The following is a 17,012-nucleotide window of genomic DNA, read 5'->3' as shown; positions in this document are numbered from 1 at the left end:
TAGATCTACGTCATATGTATTGTCTTATGGATTGGGTGAATTTGTTGCAGAATATCCTCCTCCTCTACAAATCGGGTCTTCACCTCTTTATATACTAGGGAAAAAGATGCTCGTACAAAAGGACCATAGCAAAACAGGTGACAAACCTACGTCAGACGAAGCCTATCTATTCCTAACTCATTATGAAAGTGGATAAGCACTCCCACCCCGCTCAGGTCATCCTACACATCATGTACTATCATCGAACGTTGTCATGCTCACCCATCAGACCATCTTGCGGCATTAAATACTACGGGATGGGTCATTGTAACACAATACCATCCCACAATCATGCCTCGTCGAAAGCGAGTGTCTGGGGAAGAAAAATACTCAAGTGAGAAGTAATAAATGAGATTTGACTAGTTACGTGAGTACCCACTCTGAGACCAGCAAGAGTTGGTCACAGGATTTTGCTTTGCGACCAGGGGACTAGTTGCACCAGTCTCGCCCTAATTGTGCGATGAGGCAGTGGTCTCGACAATATCTACTGTCAGCTGACACCTGGCGATGCAGGACCCATCTCGTGAGGCACCTCCTTACCTATTGCACTGACAAGTGAGTTCTCATTGCACCTAGTCCCGACTCGACCCATTGTTATCCTTATAAAAAACAGTGCTTACACCCCTAGTACGAATTATCCCCTGACTTCAGACTTCAGAGGACCCATATAAAAAACAATGGTTACACTCCTAGTACGAATTGGAATCCCCTTACTTCAGAGGATTTGAAGTCTCAGTGACTTCAAATCGTTGTGAGCCTTTCGGTCTCAAATAGACGAACAAGTTATAATGCTACAATGACCATATGAATAGTAAATCACCACTGTGTTTGAATAGTGAATGTGACCAGTGTTCGCCTACACAATATTGTAGCTCCCCTCACAAAGCACTATGTGTCTCTGACTTCACCCCTGTGAAGTCAGATGATCCAGATCCCCCTGGTCCACCCTAGAGAAGAATAAAAATACAGCAAGGCACGCTACATCTACTTCTCTAGTTCTGACAATTAGCAAAGAGGACCCTAGCAAACAAAGAAATTACAAATCAAAGAACATGGGTCTTCTTCGTCATTGTCGACCACCTTGATGGTACTCTAGAGCGTCGAGCTTAAGCTTGGCGAAGACAAATGCCAATGACAGGTACCATATCTTCTACCTAAGATAGCAAGGGGACACAAAACATTTGTAGTAGATTGCGAGAGAAGAAAGCCATCGTAGCACATTGGTTGTTGCTTTGCAGTACATGGAATGGCACAAGTCTAGCGCCACCGCTATCAAAGATGACAGAATCGACGACCCAAAAAACAGATTTGGCATCGTCGGTGTTCGAACAGATGAGCTAGAGAGCCAAACTCGTGCCATCGACAAGAACATCGAGGACATGGGTACAAAGAAACCCTCACTAAGGGATTTAAATAGCCTCTAGCCCATCCACAAATAGGCAAAGGAGTACATACCTCACGAGCTCGTTGACGAAGTGGACAACGGAAGTGGTGCCATCGCTATAAGGGAGTCAAAGGAAGCAAAAAATCTCCCACACATATAGGGAAGATTCTAGATCTACATAGTAGATATCTGTAATCCGTCGTCGATAATCGGGTCCCATTTTCTTCTGGCGCTAGTGAGGCCATCGAAAGGGAGGGGGACCAACAAATTTGACGATGGAAGCGGATCGACAAGAATCGTCTTGGGTTCACCCTTTTTGTGTTGTAGTAGGAAGTAGAGCTGGACAAAAAGCTCGAAGCTCACAAGCTAGCTCGGGCTCGTGGAGGCTCGGCTCGGCACTTCTAAGTCCATCGGTCTCATCTCCCTCCTCCGTCCCTACTCGCTATTCCCCACGGGAAATGTCACTCCCACCCCAGCCTCGCCTCATCTTCTCCCTCCCGAGCTCTCTCCTTTCTCTCACTCAGTCCCCTCTCCATTTCTCCATAACACAACACTACCGAGCTCCTCCACTTTCTCTACTTAGTGTGTCGCCATGCAAAATCCTCCGTGCCTGAGCTGGATATACCTAGCTTGACTAGCAACGAGATAGAAAAAGCGTCGTCAGGAGGTTGGATGCCTTTCTTCACTGCATGCTCCCCTCATCGTCACTAGAAAAACACAAAACTGAGCTCATCTTCCTCAACTTCGGCGTCGAGCTCCACTCGTCACAGAGCAGATCTTCCGTGCTGCCACCCAAATCCGTTGAGTTGAGAATGGATCCACCCCGTCCAAGCCACGTGAGCTGAAGGGGAAGGACACACGGGGTTTCTCCATCGGATTCAACCGCTCTCCCTGTCGAATTGAGTCACACACCATTTCTTCCCTAACTCTGGCCACACCTCCGCCCATTGTGCCACCGCACCACAGCTCCTCCTTCCTAGCAAAGTCCTCAACCTCACACCATGCTACCGTCACCCGTATCGTGTCGCCCGCCATCGCCTGCACTATCCTAAGTCATGCAGCGTCCATGTTAGCAAGCTCAGAAGCCCTTGCGAGCTGGCTTGGGCCATCAACCGAGCCAAGCTGAGCCGAGCCATCATTCCATTGAGCTTTGGTTCGGCTCATTTCCAGCCCTAGCAGGAAGGGAGCCTTTCCCTTTGCTCTTGTTGTTTGGGTTGAATTCGAGGTTGATCGGATTTGGTTAAAATAATTGTTAAGCAATCCACCACAATTTTCAAATGTGGCATAGAGATTTGAAATCGCATAGGATTTATATTGAACTCGGAGAAGTATGGTACGAGACCTGCCAAGTAGAATAAGACGAACAACACGATCTCTCCCTGTTGGGGAGGGGGCACGCTATCCCCAGTATGGTTCCTCGAGGAAAGGCGACAGGTGACCAGATCGACATCGTGCATCGACTTCAGCCTCGCCCCATCGCACTTGGAGCAGGGAAAGGCGGGCTCGCTGCTGGTGCACGCTATTGGACCAAATGGAAGATGCGGCGAGGGCAAGAACGAAGGCGGAGACGAGGGGCTCTTAGTGCGAAGACTTGGAGGCTAAGGGAGATGACAAAATGATTCATGGGGAACTGTGGGTACTCAAATTTAAAGGGCTACCATGGTATCTCAACTGTCGCGGGGTCTAATCCGTGCGAAACTCAAAAGGTCGCGCATGGGGAACCGAAATTCCCTTGGGCCTGGCGGTAATTAATGTTCTCTCTCCCACATTTTCCTCTCCCCCCTCTCTTGATGTTTAACCTTCCCTCGGGATACGGTTTCTTGAGTCGACCACTGACCACTCCCTGGGCAAACTTATGATCACCTGAGGCTCAAGTGGTGTGACTAGACTCGACCATGACCACGTGGCATGCAGCGACCACAGACCATTGCGGTGAACAACTCAGTCCACAATATCCATGAGGGAGTTTGGAGCTACTGTCAGTGCAACGGGTACAGAGGTTGACCCACGAGGTGGGTCTTGTCCCTCCAGGCGTTAGCTGACAATAGGTATTGTCGAAACTACGACCTCATCACGCGATTATGGTGAGGCTCGTGCGACCAGCCCCTGGTCACAAAGCAAAATCCTGTGACTAGCCCTTGCTGGTCGCAGAGCATGTACTTATCTAACTAGTCAAATCTCATTTAATGTTGCCCACTCGAGTATTTTTCTTCCCTAGGCGCTTGCTTTCGATGAGGCATGGTCGTGGGGTGGCGTGATGTTGCAGTGACCTGTCTTGTAGCATTTAATGCCACTAGATGGTCTGACGGATGAGCGTGATAATGTTCAGAGATCGTACAGGGCGTGCAGGACGACCAAAGCGTGGTGGACATGTTTACCCGTCATCATGATGAGTTAGGAATAGATAGGCTTCGTTAGGTGTAGGTCTCTCACCTATTTTGGCATAGTCCGTTTGTATGAATATCTTTTCCTCTAGTATATAAAAGAGTGAAGACCTGGCTTGTACAGGAGGAGGACATTTATTAACATCTTCACCTCATTCATAAGATAATACACAAGATGTAGGGCTAGCTGGTGCGTAGTTTTTACGACCAACGACTGTGAGGTAGTGACGACGACAATGGAGAATTAGGTAACGGGCAGACTCGATCATATCAGGAGCCGAAGGGAACAAGAGGTAAATAAGTAATGACCTACAGGAAAAAATGATCCATAAGAGGTAACGAGTAATGTGTCGAGATTTTGAAACTCATGGAACACCAGACAATTTTCACACCCAAACCTATCTCACTAGCTTTCAAACCCGTGAGACACAGATCCAACCTACCCTAATGCCGTTCCTAGGTTTTTTTTTTTGGCTTCGAGCCCCTTCCAAAACAACTCGAGTTCTACCCAAATGCATGCCTTGCCGTACGCCTCCCTTCCTTTTCCGATCTCCCTCCTCCATCCTATTCATTCATCCCTCTTCCCGCCGCGCCTCGTTTTCGTTTCCCTCCACCGCTCCACCCGCCCGCCACCATATATTCATTCCCCTCCCTCCCCGCTCCCCAGTCCCCACCACCAAATCTGCGCTCAGTTCCAAATCTCCCTCCAACTCCTCGCCCCGCTCTCACTCCCGATCCGCCCGCCCGTCCATGGACCGCCCCCTCCGCTCCCCGGCGCGCCGCTCCGCCGCCCCGCGCGCCGAAGAGCGCCTGCGCAGCAGCCCGCACCGCTTCCTCCGCCCGGGCGCGCTCGCCCGGCTCCGCGACTCCAAGGTCCTCGCCCGCTCCCTCCGCTCCGCCGCCGCGTCGCGTATGCTCCCGCCGTCCTCCTCGCCTGCTCGGCCCCCGCCCCCCGCCTTCGTGGCCGGAGACGGTGGCAGCGGCGTGCCGTGCTTCCTTGGGGCGGCAAGGGGGATGCGGTACCCGCTCCGGAAGAAGCTGGCCGCGGCCAGGAGTGTGGTGTTCCTGCCGCCGCAGACGGACACCGCAGAGTTGTTCGTCGATTCGTTCGCGTCGGCGCCGTCGGACCTGGTCGCCGCGCACTGAGTCACTGACTAATTGCTCGGTGCTCGTCTGTTATTTAGGCTCTAGATATAATGTGCAGATGGATTCGGTCCCGTTTCTAGCTTTTGGAGATGTAATCTTATATTGTTGATGTCAGCGTAGAATTGTAGATCGTTGCATCTATGGTTTGCATGTTGAGTTCATTTTAGAATTGTAGATCGTTGCATCTATGGTTTGCATGTTGAGTTCATTTTTAGCCGTAATTCACAGGATTCGCGATCTCGCGTCATTAAGATCCAATGAAGACACTTTTAACAACAGACACTTTTATAAACAGGATCTGGTTAATGGCATTTCACTTAAAGAAGGCAGTGGGCAAGAAATCGGTAAGTTGTTACTCCATGGGGCTGTGTATGACATACCCATGAGTCTCCCAACGGGTGAAATCCTCACTCCCATCGAGTCGAGTGACAAAAATAGTACCTTTGTTGGCAAATCAATTGCCGATAGTAGTGAGACACAAGTAGGGAGTCTGTCAAGCATAAATCACTTATTAAGTAATTTTTATGCTAATTTTTAGATATTAATTAGGTGTTTACTGAAGAAAAAGATGATGTGATAAATAATTTAAAGATTAAAGATAAAGAGTTTGTTTTTTATGAAAGAAACTAACTCTATGAATAATTTTAAATGATCACCAGATAATAAATTATTTTAAAAGATTTTAAAAACTAGCAAGACATGAATCTCTTCTCCTAGACATCACATAATAAAAAAAACATTAGAAGTGGCCTTCCGTTAGAGTACTAGTTTTGCAATTTTCAATAAATATATAATATTTTATAATTTTCCATTAGATTAATATTATTTTAGAAAAACAACAGCCTAACGTCCTAGCCCAAAAACTTGAATGGCAGAAGACCCAACAAATAATAGAACTCTAGATCCTGTCCACCCCTCTCTTATCCCCTCGACACCAAGTTTTACAAAACCGTTTGGAGCACGAAATCGAAACCTGGCGGTAACCGAAAAATCACGGTTATCGTGATAACCGCTTGAAATTCGACGATAATTTGCTCAAAATTTACTCGATCAAATTTAAAATTCAGCGAGAATTCAGATTGAATCGACCGAACGGTAACCGCTCGTTTTGCACTTGTCGGTGAAACAGGAACCGGGGGTCCTCGAGTCCCGAGGCCAAAACAGCAGAGTGCCATGTGGCGCCCTCCCTCGGGGGTTATCTCCCCGAGGTCTGAGAAGACCAAGTTCCGGGAGAGGGTGCTCGCGGCCACGAATGGTGGTCCCCGAGTGCCCGGGTTCCCCGATGACCCGAGAGGATCAAGTGCCGGGAAGAGGGCGCTTGGGGCCATACACAGTGGCCCCCGAGCATCCAAGTTCTCTGATGATAAGAAAAGCCAAGTTCCGGGAGAGAGTGCCCGGGGCCGTGAACAGTGCCCCCCCGAGCACTCGGTTCCTTGAGTACCCGAGCAGCCAGTTCCGGGAGAGAGTGCTCGGGGCCGTGAACAGTGGCCCTCGAGCACTCGGTTCCCTGAGGATCCAAACAGTCAGTTCCGGAAGAGAGTGCTCGGGGCTATGAACAGTGGCCCCTGAGCACTCGGTTCCTTAAGGACCCGATTAGCCAGTTCCGGGAGAGAGTGTTCGGGGCCGTGAATAGTGGCCTCCGAGCACTCGGTTCCCCGAGGACCAAGAAAGGGCATATTCGGGAGGGAGTGCTCGGGGCTGTGAATAGCGGCCCCCGAGCACTCGGTTCCCCGAGGGCCTGAGAAGTCCTTCGCCGGTGGTCCCCACAGAGGCCCAGCGGTGAGGTGTCAACTGGTGAGAGGTCCGATGCTGCATTTAAGAGGACGCGTGACCTGTCACTTCCAACTGCTCCCCTCATGCTTGCTGTCAGTTCCTGTCACGGCCTGGCAGGGAGGCGTGGCGATATTTGATGCACGGGTCCCATCGCGCGTCATCCGGCGTGCCTCGGGATAACGTCGCAGAGCTCGAGGTGCCTCGCCTGCTGCCCTGCTGTGTCAGGCTTGCTCTGACTGGGCGGGGCACGCCGGGCTGCTCGGTGGCTGCCCGGTGGGCCCTCCATGCGGCGCCCGTTGAAAAGCGGCATGATGACGAGCAAGACTGGAAGGGGACGCATTTTCAACCCTCCCCGTCACCTCGCGCAGCAGCCCATGATGTTTGCTTTACATTTATGACGCCTTGGAACTAGTGCCATCCTTTCTGGGCATGTTACCACCCCGGCGAGTATATAAGCGGGGTGGGCTCCCCGGAGACAAGAGGGTCCAGACCGAGCTGAGGACAAGTCTCGAAGAACAAGAAGCACGAAGCTCTAGACTAGATAAATATTCTTGTAACCTATTAGATACTCAGAGAGACATTCTCAGAGTATTTATAACACACACACACACAGGAGTAGGGTGTTACGCTTAGTGTGGCCCGAACCTATCTAAAAATCCTCTGAGCATTTACTATTTCCTGCATCCGATCATTCCATTCCACCTGCATCCTATTTACTCCCATTTATTTCACCTACAAAGCGGATTCAGAATCATCCCCCTGGCCGAATCTCAAAAGGGGTCCCTCCAGATCCTAGCTTGAGGAGTTAACCCTTCGACAGCACTGGTTACCGAACGGTTTCGCCAATTTATCGAGCGCATTTTCTGTATTGTCGGTAACAGCTCGGTTTTGTCGGTAACCGTTCGGTTTTAGCGATTTATCGAGCGGTTTTCTCGAGTTCTAGTGATGTTCAATAAAAAAATCAAAAAAATAGCTCAACCTTGTAAAATCAATAACTAATTCATCTGAGCTTCAAATCAAGTGAAACAAATTTTGTTGGTTTCCTTGTAACATGATCTACATGATAAAAGTATTTATACTAATAAAAAAGTTGAATATTTTCTGTGAGAAAATGTATTTGCTAAACCAAATTAAATGCATAGTTTACTCTTTGCTAATCCATAAATCATGAAACCAATTTTGTTAGTCTTCTTACACTATCTTATGTCTTTTAAAAATACATGAACTTATGAAATAGTTATGGTAACATGCAGTATTGTATAAATATGTTGCAATTAGATTAATTCGTAACTAACCCATCACACCTCAAAAATTAGTGAAGCCATTTTTAATTTGGGTGTGACACTAGGAATACTTGGGAACTTGCACAAGAGGTGGGCGGGTGACAATTAAGTTCAAAAACCGTTCGATATTTACCAAAAACTATCAATTCGGTTCACACCAAATTTTGATCAGTTTTCAAATTTAAATTAAAAAATTAATAAAAATCACAAAAAATTCTAAATACTAGAGACAATTCTAAGACCTTTTTTGATTTTTTAAATAATGTACTTTGCATCATATTTTATGGAGAGAAAGTTTGAAAAAAAGAAAAAGTGTGCAACTCATTTAGTAGGGTTCGAGTTAAGGAAAATATTAACATGCAAATATATATTTTTGTGTGTAGGGTATACTTTAAGAGGATATATAAAATTAGTTTTACTTTATTTAGAGTTTTATTAATTTTTTAATGATTTTTACAAAGTTCACATGCATAAAGTGAACATGTTAAGAAACAACATTGTAATAACATTTTCATGTCTACCTTTATTTTTTTCCTATATAATATACGTACACTAATAATAGTGGTTTCACTAATTTTAGAGGTGTGATAGGTTAGTTATGAATTAATTTATTTACAACACATTTACACAATCCTACATATTACAGTAACTATTTAATGAGTTCATGTATTTTAAAAAGACATAGGATCATGTAACAAGACTAAAGAAATGGTTTCATAATTTTTGGATTAGCAAAGAATTAACTATGCATTTAACTATGTTTAGGAAATACTGTTTAGAAAATACATTTTCTCACAGAAAATGTTCAACTTTTTTATGACTATAAATACTTTTATCATGTATATCCTGTGACAAGGAAATAGATATTCTTTTTTCATTTGATTTAAAGCTTAGATGAATTAGTTATCAATTTTACAAGGTTGAGATATCTTTATGGTTTTTCTTGAACTTTACTGAAATTCGATAAAATTGAACAATTTTTGATGAAATTTGAGCGGTTTTCGACCACAAATGAAATGCGTAAAATGCGGTCGAATACCGATCAAATCGAGCGATTAATCGGTGAAATCGTCTGGATACTAGATGCCCAATTCGGTCGGTTTTTGCCATGGTCAAACTAATTTGACCAAGTGAATTTGACCGAATTTCGACCAAAATTTCCGAATATCGTGAATATCTGGAATTCGGTGATCTCCCCATTTCGGGATTCAAATGAATTTTGAACCTTGGTGACAATTGACAAAGTCCTAGCATGTACTAGACCTTTTGATATGTATTTGTGCCGTTGGTCAAAATCTGTGAAGGTCAAGCCTAACACTGGTACTGAGGTCACTATTGAAGATGTCTGAGGAATAGAAAAGAAGGAAGAAAAAAAGAGGAAGATCTTGAGAAGGCTGGAGTAAGGTACTTATTGCAACTTTCTTACATAAGAATGAAATCCTTTCTTGAGACCAATAGGCTTTCTTAATGACCCCGCACCACCTCCAATATCTACTGTATCAAGTTCCTCCCATGAGTCCTCTTCAAGACTCAAGAGTATTCAATTTGGGTTTCAAGAGATTCAAGCACCTTCGTGCAGTGAATTCACTTCTTGGACAGCCTCTGCAATCATGGGATTTAAGCTATTTTTCATATCACTGCTGATATAACATATAGATAAATCAAAATGCCGATATCTGACAATTTGAATTCTTAGAGAAGATTAACCTAGCACATGCAGGTTTTGTCGGACTTAAGTGAATTCAACTTCAACCCACGGTTCACAAATGCGACGGTAACCACCCAAAAATTGCGGTTACCGACCTTCTCGCTGCAGCTCGGTTTCAAAAGTCGAGCGGTTACCGAATTTGAATTCAAAAAATTCAAACCGATTTTTTTTAAAAATAAAAAAATCCAAAAAAAATCTGATAAAAAACTAGAGATAATTTCAAGAGTATCTGTGAAAACCAAACTTGAAACAAATATCGTTTGGACATCCAAATTGACGGGCAAACTTCGGATATATTTGTAATGGACTCGTTTGTGTTCTGGGCTGAATGAATAGTCGACTACAGCCCATTTGTAGCCCACGGCCAGTGGATAAGGTGGCGTCGGATTGGAGCTTGCTGGCAGCGCTACACTTTCCCCACCGCAACTCCAGCAGGTCCACGAGCGGCGCCGGCGACTTCCTGAGCTAATCCGCTGAAGTCCGGCGCAAATCCGGGAGTGATTCGTCGGTTATCGCCGTCTTCAGCTCGGTTACCGACCGCATTTCTTCGGTAACCGACCGGCGGCCCCAGCTCATCGGCAGACAACGGCGCATGCTCGGTAACCGTTTCTAGCTCCTCGGTAACCGCTGCAATTAGCTCAATTTTGTGATTTTAACGGTCGGTAATCGTTGTAACACGGTCGGTAGTGATAGATTTCGTGTTATTTCGACGATGCATTGCGTTATGAGTTCTGTTGTGAACTGTGTAATAGTTTTTTTTTTTTGTGTAAAATGCATTGTTCGGTGATGAGTTCAGTTGATTCGTTGAGTTATAGACCTTATTACATTGAATTGTCCGTGTACATGCGAATGATGGTAATATTTGTGCTAGATAATCGGCTATTTAGGTGTATATGGTGCTAATATTCGGTCAAATAAGTTTATTAGTTGGGTAAGCATTGATAATTTTTGTTCAATTGAGTTGAGTAACGATTTGAACACATGTGGGCATATGTATTAGTAGGCTAACCATCGAGATTTCTTCTTCCTACAGAGAAATTGCAAACTAATCGATGACAGATAAAGATGTGGTGTGGCAGCATGGGGACAATTTGGCCCCGGATTTTAGGTGTAATTATTGCAATAAGGAGAAGTGAGGCGGTGGTGCCACAAGGTTAAAAGAACATTTGGCAGGGCGCGGATCAAATGTTGTACACTCCTACCACTTTTCAGATGCTTGTGTTTCTAATGCTTTTAGTACTAATGTTTCGATCATCAACTTGCAGCGGCCGCTTTGAACCCCCGCACGCATTACGCGTATGGCACAGGTCCAACCTTGTTCGAAGATCTCCGTGAGGCATTTGAGAGGATGACTGATGTTACTACTGCCACGGAAGCACTTATTGAGGCTGAAACGTATCGGACAAAGTCTCTCTCATTCTCAGGTCCTCTAGCTGCACGGATGGCTTGTGACGGCAGAACTCATCCTAGTATGAAATTTTTTACATATCTATCTGATCCATCATTTTACCTACTTTTCTGAGCCTTATATCACTATACCTACTTGCAGCGCAATGGTGGTCTATGTTTAGTTTGTCTACACCAACACTATCAATGCTTGCTAGACGCCTAGTGTCACAGTGCGCATCATCTAGTGGGTGTGAGAGGAACTGGAGTACATTTGCTTTCATCCACACTAAAGTTCGCAACCGATTAAACTACAAGAAGCTCCATAAGTTGGTATATGTCAACTACAACCTGAGAATACAGAACAACTTGGATGCAGGTGTCAGGTCAATTGTTGATGATGATCCATTTCAACGGCTTATGGAGCTCACATTGAATGAGGATATCCGCTCCGGGACTAGATGGAGACCGAAAGATCAAATGCAGCCCCTGAGCTTGACGAGAAGGACACAGATAGCGACGTACCCCTGCCTACTCACCTGGTGACAGACATAGTGAACACACTTGACTTGCAACAATGGGCTGCTACAGTGGTTGGTGACACACACACGGGAAAGAGGAAGAAGCAAATGACGCATACAAAGAAGAGCAAGAGGACTAAGGGCAAGGTCAAAAGACAAGTGCAAAGCGATGAGAGCACAAATAGTGACCCAAAGAGCTCAACTTACCAAGAATTGAATGATAATAACTCAAAGACTGACAGCGGTGATGATGATGGTCAGAGTGGTGATGCTCATCCATGCCAATCATCTGTCGTTCCTCCTGTGCAATTCACTGATGAGAGTCAGTTTTCGCATGCCACACAAGATTAGAACCACGGTGCTCCATCCTCACCAAGGCATATAATACATGGTGGCCACGATGGACCACAAGATAGTGCGAGCTATTCCAGCAGCTATGGCATAGAGAGTAGTTCTGGATAGTATCCGTACCACTATCCTGTCCCCGATGCTCATTCAGAGCCTCTTATTCAGTGGGTCTATGAGTGGCAAGATCTTGAGTTTTATGCCACTTTGCAAGGACAATGGTCAACCACTTCTGCATGGACGGGACAAACATGGGCTGAGTTTAAGGCAGAGTTGCTATCGACACGATGGCTAATGCTAATGTCCACCGATGAGTACAATATGACTGAATGTAATCGACCCCCAAGCTGGTGGTTCTAAAGGTGATGCAAATTTACTTTCGAAGGTCATGACAATTCCATATATATTTATTAATTTCAGACGCTGCATATGTAATATACGCATATATTCGAAACAATCATTATATATTTGTGCTTGAATTGCTATTACTATTTGTTTGTTGCCTACGAAACTTCAAAAATATAGTAAAGGTCATGCCAAAATTTTATATGATATTAAAAAACATACCATGGTTCTATACTATATTTCCCCATGATTTAGTGGTCAATTTTTTGTTTATTATGATTTTTCAACTTAATTATTGATAATGCGTCCACACATCTCGGTAATCGCTAAAAATCGTTCGGTTATCGCATCAATTCGGTCGGTTTTCGATCTGTCGGTTACTGCCCAAACCGCTCGATTTATCAAGCAAACCGTTCGGTAACCGGTCCAAACCGACTGGTTACCGAGCGAGCAAAAACTCGATTTTTTCGCTAAAATTTAAATTTTGCCGAATAAATTTTCTCTGATTTTTTTTGAATTTTCTCGCGGTAACCGCGAGATTTCAGTTACCGCCGGAGCTCGGTAACCGAGCTCCGGTCGGTAACCTCAACCTTGCTTCAACCATGTTAACAGCAGGTACGGACAACACCAAGACAGTCATACTTGACTTATTCACAAAGAATGGGAGGCAAGATCATGAAAGCACAAATTGCAGGTAAAAGATGATACAGGTTTCCTCAACCAGAAGTACAATATGTCAATATCATTGTAGAGTGACCCTAAGTTTGTATATGTAATTTGTTGGAAGTCATTTCCACATCTCAGTATCTCCAAGGATGGACAGCGGCATACAATCTCGGAAACACCAACGGTAGTTATTTTTTTCACAGCGACTGCATGAGAAAAGGCCACGAATAAGAGTGATTCACAGTCAAAATGTTTGTTGAACTTCTACAAAGTAACAGCTAACATAACACTAAACCTTACCTAATATCAGCAGCCCGTAAATTACTACACGCATTTGCCAAACCAACATCAGTTACATCAGACCCAGATATATCTAGGATCTCCCAGGAGCTTTCAGCAAGAGAAGTCAAAACTTCATCATTCAGTAGCCTTCTTCTCCTTGCAATAGACAGAATAGCCAACTGTATCATACAATCAACTCAATTATCACTGTCCCATGCATAAGTACCAGTAGATATTACAGTGTAACGAAAGGAAAATGTCACCACATGAAGTAAATCAGCTTCAGCAAACCTTAAAAGTACATTGATTCATACCTTGAGATTGACTTTCTATTAGCACTGCTACAAGCAGGACATACAACTAAAGAGCCTTAGTACAGGTCAAACCAGCCTTATACATAACAATTTCTTCCTTAATGCTTACTTTATTCAAAATGACAATTCCTGTCTGAACTTTTGAAGGCCCGTTTGTAACGGGGGAGTTTTTCCTGATTCCCATGGGAGTTAAACTAGTTCCTGTGGAACTCCTGAGTTCAAAACAGGGCCTAGGTGTTTCTAAGGTCAATGTTCAGATGTGTGCCCTCTATTCTATGCTATCTACATAGCTAAGATTCAGCAAGCAAAGAAAGCAAAATGTAGATGCTCACTTCTCATTATAGCTTAATGCCCTCTATATTTGAAGCAAGTGTTACAAGTCATCTGGAAGAAAGACGGAGAGCATCCGGTATACTAATTAATCAGTATTTCAAACCATGAAGACATCAACTAGAAGTAACTGCAAAAAAGTTTTCTTGACAATCAGGTAATGCAGCGCAAATTATTTGGGCTACTATCATAAAGAATCAAAGAAAAGGTGAACCCTACTGTCAGTGAATCAGGAATCAGGGGTCCCCGAATCCCGAGGCCAGGTCAGCAATCCGCCACGTGGCACCCTCCCGAGGGGATCATCTCCGCGAGGTACAAAAAGACTAAGTCCCGAAAAGGGGTGCTCGGAGCCATGAACAGTAGTCCCTGAGTGCCCAAGTCCCCCGATGATCTGCGAAGATCAAGTGCCGGGAAGAGAGTGCTCGGGATCATGAACAGTGGCCCCCGAGCACCCGAGTACCCCGAGGACCCAAGGAAGGTAGTTCCGGGAGAGAGTGCTCGGGGCTGCGAACAGCGGCCCTCGAGCACTCGGTTACCCGAGGATCCGGACAGTCGATTCCGGGAGAGAGTGCTCGGGGCCGTGAACAGTGGCCCCCCGAGCACTCGGTTCCCCGAGGACCAAGAGAGGGCGTTTTCCGGGAGAGAGTGCTCGGGGATGTGAATAGTGACCCCCGAGCACTCGGTTCCCTGACGGCCCAATAAGTCATTCGTCGGTGGCGCCCACAAGGGTCCAACGGTGAGGTGTCAGCCTGTGAAAGGTCGATGCCGCATTTAAGAGGGCGCGTGGCCTGTCACTTTCAACTGCTCTTGCCACGCTCGGTGTCAGTCCCTACCACATCCTGGCAGAAGGGCGTGGAGACATTTAATGCACGGGTCCCATCCCGCGTCATCCGACGAGCCTCGGGATAGCATCGCAAGGCCCAAGGCGCCCCGCCTGCCACACTGCTGTATCAGACGAACAAGACCGGGCAGGCACGCCAGGCTGCTCTGTGGCTGCCCGGTGGACCCTCTCCACAGCGCCCGTTGCCAACGCCATCATGACGACCAAGACAGGGCGGGGGGGGGGGGGGGGCGTTTTCAACCCTCCGCCACTTCGCACAGCAGCCCATGATGACTACCTTTCCATTTATAGCGTCTTGGAACTCGTGTCCTCTCTTTCGGGGCACGCTACCGCCGGCGAGCATTTAAGAGAGCCGGTGAGCACGAACAAAGACAACTCTCAGACACACTCTCAGAGATTGAGGGACTCTGAACACAGACGCCAAGACTCGAAGAACCATCAGTACAAGCACAGAAGCTGAGACCACCGAAGAACAAGGAGCCCGAAGTTCTAGGATAGACAAATATTCTTGTAACCAGCAAACATCCCTGAGAAACATTCTCAGGGTATTTATAGCATCCACACAGGAGTAGGGTATTACGCTCAGTGCGGTCCGAATCTGTCTAAAAATCTCTCCAATGTATTTACTGCATTCTGCATTAGATCATTTCATCCCACCTGCCATCGCATTTACTTCTCCCGCAAACATATTCAGAATCATCCTCCGACCAAATCTCAAAAAAAGATCCCTCCGGATCCGGAGGATCCCTGCGACAGGAGTTCACCCTCTGACACCTACCTAACAATTCAAAACATTATAAGCACATTTTATTCTGGCAGCGAGGCAAGGATGCATCAATAGAAAACCAAACAAAAGCCAATGATGCATATTGATACCTTTATGTGGGGTGGAAAGAAGGCAGCAAGTTCAGAAATATCAGTGATGATATCTTCAAGATGCTGACCGAGGGTGCCAAGGCACAGACTCACCAATTTCCGAGGTTTAGCCTTCTTTGAGAGAGAATCTGAAGTAGTTGCAATTTGAAAGTTAATATTTGGATATCTTACTGCAAATATGCAACTACAAGGACGACTCTAGAAACTGATAAGAAGTAAGACTAAATTACTCCGATCTGCACAGCACTGGATAACGTATGTTCGTTAACATTCAATAGAAACTAACTGAGTTGTGTAATCTTCTTGGCAGTTGACCGAAACAAATATCCATTAAAAACTGGAAGTACATGCCATTTTGTGGAAGTTAAACTTAAGCATCTTTCCGAGATATTATTAATGGAATGATCAAAGTGAAGCAGAAAACCCCAATTCTACCAACTACAGCCCATCATACCCTCCACGTTTTATCATCTCAGAAGTTCGCAATTCTTTCTTGATTTCTTTTATTTTGCAGGAGATACTAGCTCACTAAATCGATCACCGGCAACTCTAAGCAGCCATAACCAACACACGGTCGGCCGACTACACTTCGATTTTTTATCAATCAATTAGCAGACACGAGTAGTTAGTCGCCCCGCATAAGAGACGCATTTGCTTGAACCAGTAACAAGAACCGGAAGCGCTTACAGGAGGAGGCCGCCGGTAGCAAACTCGCGGGCTTCCGGCACGGCGTGACGCGGACATCGCTCAGCGACCACCAATTTCCCCTTGTCCATCGAGTCCCGTGGGGCCAGATCGAGGGCGGGCGGCGGCAGCGGTACGGGACCACGGCAGCTTGGCGGGTGGGGTGGGGGCGTAGTAGGGAGGGGGGACTAGGGAGGTCGGCGAGGGGGTGGGTGGACGGCTGGTCGCGACGGAAGGTCGGGACTCGCGAGGGGGCTACGGGGGAAACGGAAACGGAGAGGCAGTGCACCGTCGGCCGCCGGAACGGGAAAGGTCGTCAATTTCCCTCCCGTTGCCTATTTTTTTATTTTACTTTTGCTAGGGCTCCTGTTCCCTAATTTTTCATGTGTAGAAAATTCGAGTTTTCGCCTACAAAATTTGAACTTTCAATTTCAAGTCTGAAACTCCAACTTTGAAATAAGAAAACTTTCAAGAAAATTTTTACTACTCCACTATTCATGATCTAGACACTATTAATTTTTTTGGTTACGGTGGAAGTTCAATTTCTCCGATACAAGCCAACACTGCCCCTGCTCTACAAACCCTATAGGCTATGATTTACTCGATGACCAAGCATTTTATATTGCTAGTGTGCATAAACTAAAGTCTTCATTGCAATTCTTATAATTTTTCGGAAAATACAATAACAAGGATTCTGACTGTGAA

The 17,012-nt window shown here is 45.7% G+C and overlaps 1 protein-coding gene and 1 pseudogene across 1 annotated transcript; one reads left to right on the top strand and one right to left on the bottom strand.

Moving 5' to 3' along the window:
* The first annotated feature begins 4,475 nt into the window (after positions 1 to 4,475).
* Positions 4,476 to 5,149, top strand: LOC133883552 (uncharacterized). Its single transcript, XM_062322904.1, has one exon. It carries the CDS (start codon positions 4,558 to 4,560, stop codon positions 4,951 to 4,953), a length of 396 nt encoding a protein of 131 aa, XP_062178888.1. The 5' UTR covers positions 4,476 to 4,557; the 3' UTR covers positions 4,954 to 5,149.
* Positions 5,150 to 9,245: 4,096 nt separating this feature from the next.
* Positions 9,246 to 16,670, bottom strand: LOC133883746 (uncharacterized; annotated as a pseudogene).
* Between the last annotated feature and the right edge of the window lie 342 nt (positions 16,671 to 17,012).

Source organism: Phragmites australis, chromosome 10 (assembly GCF_958298935.1).
Source record: "Phragmites australis chromosome 10, lpPhrAust1.1, whole genome shotgun sequence".
Taxonomy (NCBI): domain Eukaryota; kingdom Viridiplantae; phylum Streptophyta; class Magnoliopsida; order Poales; family Poaceae; genus Phragmites; species Phragmites australis.
Note: the sequence above shows the minus strand (reverse complement) of the source record. Positions and strands in the feature narration are given on the sequence as shown.